At 42.6% G+C, this 18400-nt stretch overlaps 1 protein-coding gene across 1 annotated transcript in view; it reads right to left on the reverse strand.

Moving 5' to 3' along the window:
- Positions 1 to 16126, reverse strand: part of BCO1 (beta-carotene oxygenase 1) — a 36241-nt gene extending 20115 nt beyond the window's left edge. The window contains exons 1-5 of the mRNA XM_036441575.2: positions 15651 to 16126; positions 11050 to 11178; positions 6938 to 7067; positions 4843 to 4990; positions 2826 to 2973 (exon numbers count right to left, since the gene is read on the reverse strand). Coding sequence (XP_036297468.1) covers positions 2826 to 2973; positions 4843 to 4990; positions 6938 to 7067; positions 11050 to 11178; positions 15651 to 15714 — 619 coding nt within the window. The 5' untranslated portion in view covers positions 15715 to 16126. The remainder of the gene's footprint in view (positions 1 to 2825; positions 2974 to 4842; positions 4991 to 6937; positions 7068 to 11049; positions 11179 to 15650) is intronic.
- Positions 16127 to 18400: the final 2274 nt, after the last annotated feature.

Genomic DNA, 18400 nt, shown 5'->3' on the forward strand with positions numbered 1-18400 from the left:
GCATGCTTCCTCCTCTATGCAGGGGCCACGGCTGCTTTTGCTTTTGAGCCACAGCAGCATTATTGAGTACTTGCAACAGAGACTACATGTCTGCAAAGCCTCAAATATTGACTATCCTGAATATGTACAGAAAAGGTTTGTCAGCCCCTGTTCTGGAGCAATGCACTCAAACTCTCATGTGCATATGGATCGGCTGAGGAGTGGGATGAAACGTGGAGTTTGGCTCAGCAGGAGGGCTGGGCCTGAGGCTCCATCAAGCTGGCCCAGGGGAGGGGCCAGCTCCCGGGCAAGTGCTTGGATATTTTGCTGAGGACCCTCATTTGACATTGTGAATTAATAGAAAAATATATATTTTGGCATCTTTCCCCAGACCCTGGCACGGGGCTCCTAAAACCTGCATAGCAAGAGGAACATCTCTTATTCTAATGCTTGGTCTTTGACCCCGTCCGTGACCCAGGCCTCCTGAAAGCTGTGTAAACTCCCAAGTGATAAGAGCATGAGGAGCACCTTTTGAGATGACTCTGGGTGGGCTCCGGGATGGGGGCTGGTCCCCAGAAAGACCAAGTCATAATTACAGCTTAGAATTTTTTCAACTCCATCCCTCATCCTCCAGAGAGGAGAGAGAGGCATCCATCATGCCTACCTAAGAAAGCCTCTATAAAACCCAACAGCATGGGGTTCAAAGAACTTACAGATAGGCAAACACATGCACACTGGGAGCCCGAAGCACCCCCAACTCCATGAGACAGGCATTCCTGAGCCCCAGAACCTCTCAGACCTTACCCTCTGCATCTCTTCATCTGTATATTCATGTGTATACTCTATTGTGGCCTTTAATAAAATGGCAAACGTGTTTCCCTGAGTTTTATGAGATGCTCTAGCAAATTAATTGAAACCAGGGGGGATGGGGGAGCACGGAGGGGAGAACCCTTGATTTGTAGCCAAGTCGAATAGAAGCTGTGGATAACCTGGGGACCTACTACTTGATTGGCATCTGAAATGGGGTAGAAGCAGTCTTGTGGGACTGAGTCCTTAACCTATGGGGTTGTCATGATCAAGTAGATAGCCTTAGGATTGAGTGAAATAAATCACAGGACACCAGCGGGCATCACAGAGAACTTCTTGGTGTGGGGAACCTCTCACCCCCAGCCAGGGTCAGAAGTGTTGTGAATGGAGTGTCAAAGTGAAGGAGATACAAAGGTAGGGAAACTGGAGTTTTTCTAATACAGACATGTATTTCAGAGGGTTTCATGAATTTCTTTTGCCATTGCCCATTCTGAAACACTGGGAGAGAATAAGTACCGATGGTGACGAGGGGCTTTTTACATATATTGTGATCACCACAGTAGGCTGTATGATTCGCATTTTACAGATGGGAGCCCAAGACTTGGTGGAATGATCTATATCATTATGGCCAAAGTTACACGGTAAGCCAAGAAGACAGCCCTTTAGCCTGGCTACCTCCTCTGCTATGTGTTAGGGCTCATAACATTCACAGCGTGAAGGAAGAGAAAAGTGAGATAATGGAGTAGTCCAAGTACCTCGCCCAGTGCCCAAACACGGAAGGTACTCAGTGCATGTTCAGTTTTCTTATTCTTCTGCAAGCATGAGTCACCCACTGGCCAAAAGGACTCCCCTCCCAGGCCTGGGGCTGGTTTCTAATGAGCTATCTGCAAGCGTCTCTCCCTTCCTGGTGGCCACCTGTGCACATTGTGAACAGCTGGCTGGTGGGAGGGAGGCTGTAGGTTGTGGGTTCGTTCTTTTTTACACAAAACAAATGAAGCACAAAGCAAACCGAAATGAAAAGCACCCTGGCCTGGCAGGCAGGAGATGGGCGTGATCCTAGGGTAAGCCACCTGCAGGGAGCAGGCGCTCAGAGGAGCTGCTTGCATGACATTGCTGTAAGCTGTGACCGTGGGCATGTCACCTGATCCCCTGGGCCTCACAGTCCTCTGTAATATGAGGTGGTAAACTCAAATGCCTAGACCATCCCCACGTCTGACATTCTAGGATTCTAAGCTAGACCCTAGATCCCTTTCTTGGTTTAATTAATAGGAGTTCCATTTAACAAGAATACTCATAGTACCTTCTGACTTCAGGGGCTTGCTCACCTCTGCCAGCAGAGCCTGGTAGCTTGCTTAGGAGGTCCTACAGGACTGTGGGGAGGGGGAGCAGCAGGGAGGAAAGATGGAAACCAGTTTTCCTAAACCAAGAGGAACCCTTATAGTTCTTCCCTATCTCCAGCCACCACGGGAGGCCTGGTCTCCTGGCTGAGGTGCCCAGGTGGGTCCTGGACAAAATAAGGCCATGAGCCCCACCTTCCTGCCCCTCAGAAGCATGCAATCGCAATTGGCCCGGGCTTCCCTCCAGGATCCCTGTGCTAAGTGGAGAAGGTCCAGAAGGCCTGCAGATCAGGGTGGGGAACTGGAGTTGATCCCAGCAGGGCTGAGCTCCCTGAACAATTCTGGGAACCTGGCTTCAGGGGCTGGCATGAAAGTGGGTGGCACAGCTCTGACATACAAAAGTTGGTCAGAAGACTGAAAAAATGTCAGGAAGGAAGGGAGGGAGGGTGGGGAGGGAGAGAGGAAAAAAAGGGAAATGTGCAGATGAGAAATATATGGATGAATGTGTGGATGATGAATGGGTGGATGGATGGGAAGCCCAGCAACATCTCTTTTCTCCTAAGGAAGGGAAATGAGCTCATGGTCATCTGGACCGTCTGGGAGGGAGAGTGTCAGATTGAGTCTGTATCATGAACAAAAGTCAGAATTCTTCAGAGAGAGTCACCTGCCATCCGTGCTTCTTGTATCCCCAGGACGACCTACCTGGTGCTGTGGCAGGGATCTTAAAGATCACATATTTTGTCTTCCCCTTGTCCACAATGGATATGCCTAGGTTGAGAACATTTCCAGCCGAATCATAATGAGGATGTGCTGTTGCCAGATGTACAGTCACATACTTTCTATAATCAACCTGAAAAATATGACAGGCACCTGGCTTTAAAAAGGAGAGAAGTTAAAATCCTATGAATAGCTGACTGATTCTAGGGTCAAAGAGGTGAAGGCTATTTCTGCACATTGTCTGATCTGAAAATAAGGCAGACTTCACTTTTCAAGAGAAGGTTTATTCTTGTGAACTGATAATAACCTCATGGGGGGCTCTACAGCAAATAAATTGCAGGGGATTAGTAAGCTGTGCATTTTCTGTGGCAGTTTTTCAGATCCTGCTTCCTGGCCCTGTCGGAGGTCCTCAGAATGAATTCAGGACACCTCACCACAGAGAACTCTAAGCAATGACCTGTGCAGAGAGGCAGCCATAGTGCTAATTTTGGCCACTGCTCTGTGTCATTCTGCTGAAGTCATTTAAACCATCTCCTTTTGCATTCCACAGAGGCAGAAATCTCCAGGCCTCTCTCTCATAGGATTATTTGATTATTCTGGGAATGGAGAGGTTACAAAAACATTTGTTCAGCCATGGCCAGTGTGGCGAAGTGATGAGTGTCAATCTGTGTATCAAAGGGTGGCAGGAGACAACCAATCCATGTGTGTGTCTCACCTCTCTCTCTCTCTCTCTCTCTCTCTCTCTCTCTCTCTCTCTCTCTCTCTCTCTCTCTCTCTCTCTCTCTCTCTCTCTCTCTCTCTCTCTCTCTCCCTCCCTCCCTCCCTTACTCCTTCCTTCCCTTCCTGCCTTCTTCCCATCCCCACTCATTCTCTCTAAAAATCAATGGAAAAAAATATCTTTGAGTGAGGAGTAACAAAAAATACACACATAAGACAAAAAATTTTTTTGATCAAAGTAAAATTCAACTAGCAACCTCAATAATGGCCCACTTTGAACAAGCCACAACTGTAGAACAATGCAATGGCCTGGGAACCTGCTATAAGCCCTTCCTCCCCACAACAGCACAGCCCCCCAGCTACTTTGTGCAACTTGTACATCAGTTAGACCTAAGCCACCTAGCTTAAAAAGAGCTGGATATAATTCCACAGCTAAAAAAAGCACTCCTTTTAACAGATCATTAAAATGTATGGTGAAGTCATCAAAGCTTAGAATGGCCAGCTGGAAAAAAAAAATTGAAAGTGGGTCTATTGATTTTGACAAAAATGTTGACTTGATTCTGCCCAGGAAAGGTATCTGATTGGGCATTTATTTTTGTACTCCTGCTCTCTGCCTAATGCCTCCCTCTTCAGGTCAATACGAGGTAGGGCCACTGTGAATCATGGGAGGTCCAGCATAGCCATTCACTTAGACATTCATTGAGCTACCACTCAGAGCCAAGAATTTTAGACTCTACTAAAGGTTGAGTTGTGGTCTTCCAAAAGGATACGCTGAAGCCCTAACTCCTGGTACCTATTTTTAGAAATGGGGTCTTTTAGATGTAATTAAGTTAAAATGAAGTCATGCTAGATCAGGTGGCCTTTATCCAATGATCTATATCCTTAGAAGGGACTGGGGTGATGCATCCTATCTATCAGTAAAGGAACACCAGGGATTGCTGGCAACCACCAGGAGGTGGAAGAGGCAAGGAATGATACTACCCTAGAGAACACTGTCCTCCTTCAGAGAGAACATGGCCCTATAATATCTTGATTTCAGACTCTCAGCCCTCGGAACTGTGAGAGATCAAATTTCTATCGTTGTAAGCCACCCTGTTTGTGGTGCTTGCTATGATAACCCTAGGAATGAAAACAGTCACAAAAATGAAAAAAAAACTCAGTCCCAGCCCTAAAGGAGCTTAGAACCTAGTGTAAGTGCCATGAGTTCCTGCAGGCCACATGGCCTCCCCTTAAGGGGTTCCTGTCTTGAGTAAAAAACTGATGCTGATTATAAATTCACTGATACCTTTTCCAGAGTTTCCAGAGTCTGTGGGTTGATTTTCCTGATGTAATTGGTCTCCGTGACCGCATAGAAGTCTTCTCCACACTTCATGAAGTTAATCAGGCAGTTGTCTGTGAAATCTGGGATGGTCTGGGACAAGTAGGTAAAAGCTCTGGGGGGAAAAAGCAAATCTATGGGTCAATGGCTGGGTCTACCAGCTGGAAAATTCTGCTTGAGATGGTTTTAGTTTTCCTAACACTTAAAATGTACTACTTCAACTTAAGGAAGAAAAAGTGTTGGGTCCCAAAATGTCACTAGAGGACTCAGATATCAAGTGACCAAAGGTACTACCATAATGAATAAACTATGGAATGACAATCAGCTGGACAACATGGCCACCAACTGAGCCCTGGGCTCTCAAAAATCCAAAGGTCTTCTGCACCAAAGCCAGAAAGAACTAGTGGGTTATTCTGAAGATTTTTAAGAAGTTCTATAGAAGCCATACATGTACCCATAATGGTTCCTAAAGACTAGCAAAACAACTAATCTTTTGGCAGGAATGTGAATCCACACCAGTTACCTCAAATTTGTCCAGGAAATGAATTTGTTTGTTTGTTTATTTGTTTGTTTTAAATAAAGCAAACTAACTTTAAGTTAAGAACCCATAACTAATTTGGTCAGAAGGCAAACTCAAGAAAGTTAAGGGGATAGAAAGTTAAAGGGATAGAGACTTGACTTGGGGTGATAAACATACTACATACAGATGATGTATTATAGAATTGTATACCTGAAACATATACTTTTATTCATCAACATCATCCCAATAAATTTAAAAAACAAAAAACAAACAAAACAAAAAAAAACCACCAAAAATCAAAAAGGCAAACCCAAAGCAGGAAAAAAGGATCCTGGATTCCTGTATTGGTTAGTGCTCCCTCTACTGGCAAGTAATATAACAGCAAGGATTACCCCCACCCCCCACCCTCCCTTCTTTGCTTCCTCTTCTCCCACCTGCAAATGTGAGTTTCAAGCAATTCTGGAAAAGCAGAAGCAATCATCCATCTCTGGGACCCTCCAGCCCTAACACATTTCATAATTCTTGTATATATAAAGAGTACGAGGAAGGGGATACTGACAGCAAGCCCGATTCCGTGGCCAAGAATTTAATTTGTTAAATATGTAATACATTCATATGCGTCATAACCCAAATGATTTAAAATATATACAACTAAAGATCTTCTCCTATCCTTTTCTCCCATTTGCCAGTTTACCACCTCTTTTTTGCATCTTTCCAGTTTCTTTTTGCATGTACAAGCAAAAACAAATCTATATTTCTTCCTGCCTTTTTACACAAAATATAGCATATTATTTGCTCTTTAAATTTTTATTTATTGATTTCAGAGAAAGGAAGAGAGGGGAGAAGGAGGAAGGGGAGAGAGAGAGAAAAAAAACCCATCAATTTGTGGTTCCACTTATTTATGCATTCATTGGTTGATTCTTATATGTGCCCTGGCCGGGGATCAAACCCATAACCTTGGAATACTGAATGACGCTCTAATCAAACAAACTACCTGGCCAGGACTTATTTGCTATTTATATAGCTTTATCTTTTTTAACTTAATATATCTTAGAAATCCTCCCATTCTGTACATCAAAAATATCCTCTTTTTTACTTCTACCTGGTACTTTTCTTTTTTTTTCTTTTCTTTTTTTTTTTTTTTTTTTTTTTTTTTTTTGTAGTTTTACTGTTACCATCTAACCATTCCTCTGTTGATGAACATTTGAGTTATTTTTAATTCCTCATCATAACAAGTTAATGCAGCCATGATTAACCTTGTACGTTTGTCATTTCAGCAGGAACAAGTATGGAATGTGCATTTGCAATTCTGATAGATACTTCCAAATTGCCCTCCCACCAGTCATGTGGGAGAATACTTAATAATGATGCTCTTTGCCTCTCTTGCTGTCAGTGACCGAAAATGGCATAGCAAAGATAGGCCAAGGCTAGTCACATGACACTTTCATCTCCCCTAAAGACCATTGTCAGACCAGCAAACACTGGTTGTTTTGACCATCAAGAATATCAGAAAGCATGACCTGATTCAAAATGGACAGTTACTTGGAAAATATGTTTTTGCTGGGGTCTGGATAGGCCATTGTTCCAAACTCTGATACCACAATCCTGTTTGCCTCCATATTGGCATTGTAGCTGTCACTTCTCAGGTATCTGCTCCTGTAATAGACTTCGCCTGAAAGAGAAGAAGCAGAATCATCGCAGGCTGACACCTTCAATGGGTCTTCACATCAATTTCAGCCATTCCAGGGGTTTTACTGAGGGATATTAGGGTGAGCAGGACAGGCATGAGCTTTACCCCTGAGGAGATTCAAGTCTCCACATGGATATGAATCCTTGCTCCATCATCTACCAGCCATGCACTTGACCTTGTGTCATATGCAGGCTTAGTCCCCTTCACTGTGACATGAGGATCATAATACATTTCTCACAGAATTACTGTGGCATTTAAGGCCTGTTTAGCACTTGACATACAGTAGGTGCTCAATAAAAGCTACCTATGCTATTGAGATGCAGAGCAGAGTAGGCAAGACTTTGGGCCATTGTCACATATTGATAACTGATGGCTGCTGAAATTCTGGATTGTCCAACAAAATCCTGGAGGCAGAAAGATCAGGTAGGGCTTGGTGAGGCTACACACACTGATCTTCAACCAAATGCTGTACAGACTCTGCTCTAGGAACATCCTGGTCTCCCCTTGAGCTGGCCTGTTCTTTCCTGGCCTCTCTCTGAGAGTCACCACCCACAGGCACTGGCTAAGGTGCTTTGGGCCCTGTGGTGCTTTACTCAAAATGTTGAAATCTGTTTGCTTAAAATGTAAACACCCAACCCAGGCAGCCCATTTTATTGTACACAACCAGCCCCAGAGCACACAGCACTTGGGACAACAGGAAATGTGTCTCTGGGATTGCTCAAGGCTGAAATTAAAGAAGGAGTCACACCCCCCCCTAACCCCCCCCCACCCCACACACACACCCAACCCCGCTCCTGGAAGAGTCCAATTAGCCACATTCCTTCTAAAGGAAAACAAATAAACAGTCTCCTGCTTGGAATCTTCTAGAATAAGGTCTGGTTTGGGGGGAGGAGAATGGCTATATCTATATATATCTATATATATATATCTATATATATATAGATATATCTAGATATATATAGATATATATAGATACTTATGTGTGTGTGTGTATATATATATATATATATATATATATATATATATGTCATGTGACTTATATATATATTGGGGTTTTGAGTCAGATAGAGCCTCCTGTCTTTCAATAAAGGCTGTGGCCTAAGCATATGCCCTGTCCTGTCTTCTGCCTCTTGGCCACCCTGGTGTTTTCCCTTGTGGCCTTGCATGATGTACTGTGCCTGTAAGTAAAATCACCTTTATTTCTTGAGCCTCTCTGTGTCTCTTCTTGTAGTCACACCTGTCTGGACATCTCATAAAAGGATACCAAATAACTTCTTACCTTTGACAATGAATTTTTAGTTTGAAAACCTACTAGAAGCTTTTAGAAATTATAAACAGCATGGGATAACTTTGGTCATTGGCCTCCTATTTATCCCATGCTTCCATAAGCTAGCCATGGCTCGGCCACTCTCTGCTGGTTCCCTTGTCCCTGGAAGGGGGGGGTGTCTCTAAGGAAGGATGCCAGAGCTACTGCTTAGTAAGCTGTGAGGGGGCCACTTAAGCAATCTGCTATTTCTCAGGTAGAGATGTGGGGGAGGGGGGGAGAGAGGGGTGTGTGTGTGTGAGAGAGAGAGAGAGAGAGAGAGAGAGGGCTGCAAACTAAATTCCAGACAACACAAGCCTGACCTTGGAAAAGTCATTCAACCTCTCTAAAGTTTCCATTTCTACACCTGCAAAGAGGGAATCAGAACACCTCCTACAGCATCAACATGAGCACCACATATGGCCACAGAGGACCTGGCAGTCTGGTGAGGCAGAGCCTCACAGAAAGGAAGCCGCTTTTTATGCACCTCATCCAGCACAGCATTTATTTCCCCTGGAATCATTGGTGACTTCTGTCCAAAAAAGGAGGAGATTGTTAGAGTTTGGAGCTATCAGGAAATATGGAGCCACCCTCTCTGCAGCTGAGTCTGAGCATAATGTCTAAGTTTTTGCAAACAGACCTCATGGTTTTCACACATTACTATGAAATGTTTGAGCAAGTTGCTGGCATAGAGTCAATAATTGCTGACTGGCTTGGAAGAAATAATAGTTATGCAAAAGTAATCGTTAATGCTTATTAAGCACATATTATATGCTGGACATTATACAAAGCTCCTTACACATATTAATGCCTTTAAATTCCACAGCAAGTCTATGAGATATGCTATTGCTATATCTCCATTTTGCTGATGGGAGACTGAGACACAGAGAGGGTCAGTAATTTGGCCAAGGTCACACAACATAGGTGCATGTAAGCTAGGATGGTGGAGCTGGGATTCAAACCCAGAAATAGTGCTGATGGTTTTTAATCTACTGAGCGTCTCCCAGGTGTCAGGCTCTTGTTAATCATCTATACTTCTAAGCATCACAACAATTCTCCAGAGAGGATGATTATGCTCTTTTCACTGATGAGGCCAAGGGAGGTGAGTGACCACAGACTATTGCCCAGGCTAAGACACAGGGTTAAAAAAAAAAAAAAAAAGTCACCAAGCTGAAGTTCTTGAACATGAATTTCCCCACCATGTGCCCTTGAGCCTGTTAAAGCCTCACGCAAGCCATCCTGGACCTCTTGAAGAACTCAGCTCGTGCTGCTGTGACATAAACCAGCCAGTGGCCAATAGCAAAGAGTTCACATTTCACTTTTTATTGTTGTTAATCCTCACCTGAGGATATTTTCCCATTGATTTTTAAGAGAGTGGGAGAAGAAGAAACACACAGAGAGAAACATGGATGTGAGAGAGACACATTGATTGGCTGCCTCCACACACGCTCTCCAACCAGGGCAGGGGATGGATCAAGCCTGAAACGGAGGTATGTGCCCTTATGGGAATTGAACCCAGGACCCTGCAGTCTGTGGGTGGATGCTGTATCTACTGAGCCAACCAGCCAGGATTATAATCCACTTCTTGAGCCAGTATCCTGAACTCAGAATTTTGCCTTATCTGTGGCACTCTCTATTTTCTGCCCTATATTCTGAGTCCACTCAGAGAGAGTTACTGAATGTATTACTTGAGTGACATGGCTTTCCTGAGCATTTGACTTTTATCCTTTCAGCTCTGTTACTCCCCTATTTTGATTTGATACATATTTAATTCCAAAACATGTAATCTTTTGCCTGTGGTTGCCCAACTTATTGAGAATACATATTACATAGTTTGCAAGTTGAATTCTTTGAAAAAAGAACTTTGGCCACCTTTCCAGAGAGGTTTATGATTATGGTGGGCTGAATAATCACCTCCCCAAGATGTCCACGTCCTAGTCCCTGGAACTGTGAATATGTTACCTGACAGGGCAAAAGAGACTGCATATGTATAACTAAGGTAAGGATCTTGAGAGGGAGGATGATCCTGGATTATCTGATGTGCTCAATGTCATCACAAAAGTTCTTATAAAAGGGAGATAAGAAGGTTAGAGTCGCCAGGACTGGTTTGGTTCAGTGGATAGAGCGTCGGCCTGCGGACTGAAGGGTCCCGGGTTCGATTCCGGTCAAGGGCATGTACCTTGGTTGCAGGCACATCCCTAGTGGGGGGTGTGCAGGAGGCAGCTGATCGATGATCCTCTCTCATCGAAGTTTCTGACTCTCTATCCCTCTCTCTTCCTCTCTGTGAAAAATGAATAAAATATATTTTTAAAGAAAGAAAAAAAAAGAAGGTTAGAGTCAGAGAAGGATATGTGATTATAGAATCAGAGAGAGAGAGAGAGAGAAACAGAGAAAGAGAGAGAGCTGGCTTTGAAGAGGGAGATGGGGCCACAAGCCAAGGAATACTGGTAGCTTCTGAAGCTGGATAAGTTAAGAAAATGGATTATCTCCTTTAGCCCTGAAAAAATGTAGCCCTGCCAACACCTTGATTTTAGCCCAGTGGAACCCATTTTAGACTCCCAACTTCCAAAACTATAAAAAATAATTAATTTGTATTATTTGAAGCTAATAAATTCATGGCCGTTTGTTAAAGTATATAGAAAACTAATATAGTGCTTTTACCATCTCTAATTGTGAAGCTGTGGAGCAAGGCAAGGCCATCAAACCAATGGTTGTAGCTGGTCTCTCCCACAGTGTGCATCCCAGGCCCATTTCGAAGCAGTGTTCCCCGTAACCAGGTTGGAATCTTGCCTGTTAAGAGAAAGGATGTTTAGTTTCCAGTTTTCATGTCTAAACCAAAGAGCTAGGAGAAATGGCCACGAAAAGGAACTGAAGCCATACCACTTACTACATCCATTCATTTACAGAGCAGTCATTTCCAGAAAGTATATCATATGCCAGATGTGGTGCCAGCTCTGAGGATACCAAGATGAATGGGCATCGCCCATGTCCTAAATTGATCTCCATCCATTGAGAGACAGAGGCAGAAGAATGAACAGACAGTCCAAATAAACTGTGCTAAAGGCAATGCAAGATTCAGCCAGAGGGTGAGGGTAGTGCAATAGAGTGAGGGCTGCATCCTAGGGGAAGCAACTTGGATGAGACTTGAGGGAAAGTAGGCCTGAGGAAATAACATTTTAGAGCTGTGAAATCCAGTATGGTAGCCTCCAGCCCCATGTGGTGATTAAATACTTAAAATGTGGCTAGTCCAAACTGAAATGTGCTGTTAAGTATAAAATATACACTGGGTTCAGGGACTATGAAAAAATATAAAATAGTGCATTAGCAATTTTTAAAATATTGATTACATGTCAAACTGGTCATATTTTGGATATGTTTGGTGTGTAAAATAAAATATACTACTAAAATTAATTTCACCTGTTTCTTTTTACTATTCTGAATGTGGATATTATTAAATTTAAAATTGCACATGTGGCATGCATTATATTTCTATTGGACAGTACTGCTCCAAAGAGAGAGTGTTGTAGCAGATGATGTTGGTCCCCACCCACCTCCCTTGAGGGCTTTGTTCTCATCCAGGGAGCTGCTCTGCTCGTGTGCTAGACAAGCTGGAAGCACCTTGGAGAACTAATGTCCCTGGAGGCAGTTCTCATGCATCAATGGGTGGAGATTGGGGGTCAAATGCCACCACTTCCTTGGCCTAAGCTGGGACAATGTGAGGCAAGAGTTATACTATACCCAGAGGATGCAGCTCCTATAGTTCCCTGAGGTCAGTGTCCCTGGAAAATAGTTTCCAAGAGGATCCAGCTCCTTTTTTTGGCTTACCTCCCAGTATTTCTTGGAATCAACTACTTACACCTGAATGCTTATCTCTGGAAGAACCCAAACCAGGAGGTCAAAGACGAGTCCAAAGACCTGGAGATGTACCAGCTGTTGAGTGAGATATTGCAGTAATGTTTGAGTGAGAACATCACAAGTATTGAGGTTAGAGAGGTAAGCAGGGGCCAAGTGACAAAGGTCAACAACACCATACTCCAAGGGCTTTGATTTTATGTTCAGAAGAACGGGACACTTTTGACAGTTATAATAAGGAACAATAGGATCACAAACGAAAGAAATGGAGGACAAAAAGTGACTGGATATAGAGTTCAAATCTACGCTTATAAGGTTTTTCAAGAATTTCCTAGAAAAGGTCGATAAGACCTATGAGGATATGAAAAGGGATCAACTAAAATTAATAAGGAATCAATAAGAAATGATAAGGGATCAATAAGAAATAAAGAATACATTGTCTGAAATAAAAAATATTATACAGAGTCCTAAAAACAGAATGGAAGATCGCAAGAATCAAGTCAAAGATTTGGAACATAAAGAGCCAGAAGACACTTCTCTGCAGAAGCTAGAATGCAAGAGAATCCAGAAAATTGAAGATAACGTAAGAAACCTCTGGGACAACTTCAAGCGAACCAACATCAGAATTATGGGGGTCCCAGAAGATGAGAGAGAGCAAGATATCGAAAACATACTGAAAGAAATAGTGACAGGAAACTTCCCCTACCTGGTGAAAGAATTAGACTTATAAGTCCAGGAAGCACACAGAACTCCAAACAAAAGGAATCCAAAGAGGACTACACCAAGACAAATCATAATTAAAATTCCAAGAGCAAAAGACAAAGAGAGAATATTAAAAGCAGCAAGAGCAAAGCAGGTAGTTACCTATAAAGGAGTACCTATACGATTGTCAGCTGATTTCTCAACAGAAACCATGCAGGCCAGACGGGAATGGCAAGAAATATTCAAGGTGATGAATAGTAAGAACCTACAGCCAAAGATAATCTACCCAGCAAAGCTATCACTCAGAATCGAAGGCCAGATAAAGAGCTTCACTAATAAAAAGAAGCTAAAGGAGTTCATCACCACCAAACCAGAATTATATGAATTGCTGAAGGGGGTTCTTTAGGAAGAGAAAGTAAATAAAGATAAAAATTATGAACAACAAATACGTAACTGTCAACAAGTGAATCTAAAAACCAAGGAAATTAAGAAAAAATCTGATGAACAATATTAACTGTTGAATATAATAGAATCAGAGGTATGGAAGGGGAGTGAACTGATGATTCTTGGGGAAAAAGGGGGAGGGGGATGTGGGAAGAGACTGAACATAATCTGTGCACCTATGGATGAGGACAATGGGGAGTGGGGAAAGGGCAGAGGGTGGGGTGGGAACCTGGTGGAGGATAGCAATGGTGGCGGGGGGAAGGAACATTTGTAATAATATGAACAATAAAAATTTATTTAAAAAAAAAATGAAAGAGAGGAAGGGAGAGTGATTGAGAGTTGGAAACACAGATGAGAGAGAAACATGGATCACCTTGCCTTGTGCACACCACCCATTGGGGATTGAGCCTGCAACCTGGGCACATGCCAGCCTGGAATCGAACCCTGACCTTCTGATTCACAGGTCACCACTCAACCACTGAGGCATGCTGGCCGGGCTCCAATTTTTTTTTTTTTTAATTCTTTATTGCTTAAAGTATTACATGAGTCTCCTTTTTTCCCCATTGACTTCTCCCCTGTCACCCCCATCCCCAAGCACAAGACCTCACCCCCCTAATATCTGTATCAATTGGTTTTGCTCATATACATGCATACAAGTCCTTTGGTTGATGTCTTACCTCCTCACTGACCCCCGCCTTTCCTCATAGGTTGGACAGTCTGTTCGATGCTTCTATGTCTCTGGCTCTATTTTTGTTCATCAGTTTATGTTTTCATTATATTCCACAAATAAGTGACATCATGATAGTTATCTTTCTCTGACTGGCATATTTTGCTTAGCATAATGCTCTCTAGTTCCGTCCATGCTGTTGCAAATGTTAAGAATTCCTTCTTTTCTACAGCAGCATAGAATTCCATTGTGTAGATATACCAGTTTTCTAATCCACTTGTCTGCTGAATGGGGGCAATTTTTATTTTTATTCAGAAAATTCACACAGCATAAGATCCACCATTTTAAAGTGTATAATTCAGGGGTTTTTAGTATATTCCCAATATTGTGCAACCACCACCACTATCTAATTCCAGAATATTTCCATCACCCCCAAAAGAAGCTCTGTACCCACCCTTTAATCATTCCCGTTTCCCAGCCCAGTCCCTGGGTAACCACTGATCTACTTGCTGTCTTTTAGGATCTGCTTCTTCTGAACATCTCATATCAATGAAATATATTCAGATTTGGGATTTTGAAAGTTGTCTCTGGCTGTGGTATGGAGTATGGACAGCAAAGACACTTGGATGACAGAACTGATAAGATTGGACTAAATATTGAGGAAAGGAGAGGAGAATAAAAAAAAAGAAAGAAAGAAAAGCCAGACAAGTCTCTTTCCTTGGGAAACTAAGCCCCCTTGGGGGGACTATTCACAGAGACCCAGGACACAGGAGAACGAGCAGGTGAGAGGTGAATTAAGAGTATAGGGTTAATGTCATAGACATACAATAGGAATAAAATTTACTGAGCACTATGCAATTTCTAAGGCAAATCCTCAGCTGAAAAGCTCCAATCTGACCTTCCTCATAAAGAACGCTCACTGTTTCCTCTCCTCATGAAAAACAGCCAGAGATGAACCTGCCCATGTGCCTGAGCTGCCCCACATGCTGTTCTCAGAACACAGAGCAAGCGACCAGCTGGGGACCTGAGAGTTCAGATCCAGTCATTATGTAGAATCTAAACAAAACAATACCAGAAAGTCAAGCTGCAATGCAGAAGAGGAGAAAGCCCAGGGCAATAACAGAGACACAAGGAATGGGCCTTTTGGCTCTGCAGGCACTCCATGCCCAAACCACCCCTGTGGTATCTGAGAGGACATCACATCAGGTTCTCCATGCCCTCTGGTAAGCACAGGCAGGAGTGGGAACTCACCCCACTTCTCGCACCACTTTGAAATTAATACAGGGTACACACATTTGCACAAATACAGCACTCAGTTGGGATGGGCCACATCTTGCAGAATAATCCCGTTGTATATATGCCAGATGCAGCATTCCTGGCACTTTTCTCCTGGAAATAGTGAGGACAGTTCCCTCTCCTTGGAAACTGAGCTATAAAATATAAAAGCACACCTAGATTGTCATAGAGAATGTGTCTGGATTATGGGTTGTTTTCTCCCAGATACTGTTTTTTAGAAATAACTCATAATAAGCAGAAGAAAAAAAAAGCATACATCTAAACATTAAAGAGGAGCCAATCATTTATACAAAACACTCACCTGTCACTTTGGCCCTCACAGGCTCCACTTGTTCTTTCTTATTTTTGCCAAATGCTACACCCATCTCACGAGCCCCGAGGGAGAGTGACACTGACAGTGAACAGGCGACTGCTGTGTTCAAGGCGACTGCTCCCAGGCTCCTCCTTGCCTTTCCCTCACGGTCTCCAGCAGCTTCCCTCCTGGCACGCCCTGTTTCTCCCTTTGCTTTTTCACTGAGGACCTGGTATCTCTTCACCTATCAGGGGAAAGCTGCATCTTGGCTACTTCAGTTTGGTCAAAGGTCCATTCCCCAGCCATTTGTCCTAGTTTATCTTTAACCCTCCTATTCTCTCTCACTTTCCAGTCCCACTTTTGGTTTAACTGAGAAAAGCTAGTTTTTTGCTGGGCTTAGATTGGAGAGATAATTTAGCAGTCCATTTGGCTTGGGTCTGAAATAATCCAACCAGGAGGTGGGGCTGGTTTATAATCAGGAGAGAGGCTGTCAGGACGGTCAAAGACACCTGGAATCAATGATGAGTGCTCAGATTGTCTTGAAGAAGGAGAAAAAAAGACACCTGGAATTAGGGGGGTGCCAAGAGCATGCTAATCATGTGAATTCCTTCTGCACATCATGAGAAGTTCTGCAGAGTTGGGAAAAGACATTTTAGTTTGGTTTTAAATAAAGGCTGCTGAGCCTCCTACCCCACTCCCCATCCCCACTCCCCAAATCATACATAAAGAGCAACTTAAATCATATTTCTCTTTTGAAGAAGTAAACACAAAATATTTTATATACCCATTTAAACAATAAATGAAGGAAACCAAAAACAAACTTCAGCTCAACTTCTAGGCTTATCAGGAGGGAGAAACGATGCCTGAATTTGATTTTAGGGTCTCCCTATATTTGTGCATCTTGATGCAATGCCATTGCCTAAAATCTATATTCAGTTACTGAGAATGTTGGGTGATAAATTCGTAAACTCATCTTACTTGTGCTGCTTACAGAAAGAACCAGCCATGCCCTCTCTAAGGAAAGGGGGTGGTGCAGCTGTTGAGTGGAATTACTGTTTCAGGCCTGGGCAGAGACTGTGTCCCAGTAGCTCAGAGCTGTGCTTCCCTCTTGGCTGCACATTCCTTTCACTTGGCTGGGCCCCGCTTCAGACCCATGAATCAGAATCCCTGAAGATGGAACCCAGCCATTTAATGTCCTAAAAATGTCTCTAGAATCGTGGTTGGCAAACTCATTAGTCAATAGAACCAAATATCAACAGTACATGATGTTTCTTTTGAGAGCCAAATTTTTTAAACTTACCATATTTTCTGACGTATAAGACAACCTTTGAAACGAAAAAAAAGTCAACCGAAAATCGGGGGCAAAAGACCAAAATTGCACAAAAATTACCTGCAGATCTTGACGGCAAAGTAAGTCTTTTCTTTGAAGTGGGGGGTAGTCTTATACAGCGAATATAGGCCTAAACCTGTGTTTTAACTGTAAAAATTTGGGGGTCGTCTTATACGCCAGAAAATACGGGTAAACTTCTAACGCCACTTTTTCAAAATAGGCTCACCCAGGCTGTGGTATTTTGTGGAAGAGCCACACTGAAGGGACCAAAGAGCTTCATGTGGCTCATGAGCCATAGTTTGCTAGCCACAGCTCTAGATGATTCTCCAGCTTTTTATTTTGATGTAGTCCCATTTGAATATAAAAAGCTTTTTTACAGCAAAAGAAACCATCAACAAAACAACAAGAAAGCCCACTGTATGGGAGAACATATTTGCAAATGTTATCACTGATAAAGGTTTAATCTCCAAAATCTACAGACAGCTTATACAACTTAATAAAAGGAAGATAAATGACCCAATCAAAAAATGGGCAATGAATCTAAATAAAATCTTCTCCAAAAGAAGACAGAAGGAAGGCCAACAGGCACATGAAAACATGCTCAAAGTCACTAATTATCCGAGAGATGCAAATCAAAACAATAATGTTGTACCATCTCACACCTGTCAGAATGGCCAACATCAACAAATCAACAAACGACAAATGTTGGCGAGGTTGTGGAGAAAAAGGAACCCTCGTGCACTGCTGGTGGGAATGTAGACTGGTGCAACCACTGTGGAGAACAGTATGGAGCTTCCTCAAAAAACTGAAAATGGATCTCCCATTTGATCCAGTAATCCCACTCCTAGGAATATATCCCAAGAAACTAGAAACACCAATCAGAAAGGATATATGCACCCCTATGTTCATAGCAGCACAATTTACAATAGCTAGGATTTGGAAACAGCCTAGGTGCCCATCAGCAGATGATTGGATCCAAAAACTATGGTACATCTACACAATGGAATATTTTGCTGCCATAAAAAAGAAGGAATTCTCATCATTTGCAGCAACCTGGATGGACTAGGATAACATCATGCTGAGTGAAATAAGCCAGTCAATGAAAGAGAAACACCACATGACCTCACTCATTTATGGATAATAAAGAACATTATAAACTGATGAACCAAAAGATAGATATAGAGACAGTAAAGCAACAAGCAGACTGTCAAATTACAGCGGGGAGGGTAGGGAGATCTGGAGAAGATAATAGATCAACCGAAGGACTTGTATACATGCATATAAGTACAACCAATGGACACAAAACTCTGGGGAGGGACAGCATGTAAGGGAGGGGGGGCAATGGTATTTGTACACAAATAATAATTTAATAAAAAATTAAAATTAATTAATTAATTAATTATTAATTTAAAAAATAGATGATTCTTCA

Source organism: Pipistrellus kuhlii, unplaced genomic scaffold, assembly GCF_014108245.1.
Source record: "Pipistrellus kuhlii isolate mPipKuh1 unplaced genomic scaffold, mPipKuh1.p scaffold_m20_p_17, whole genome shotgun sequence".
Taxonomy (NCBI): Eukaryota; Metazoa; Chordata; class Mammalia; order Chiroptera; family Vespertilionidae; genus Pipistrellus; species Pipistrellus kuhlii.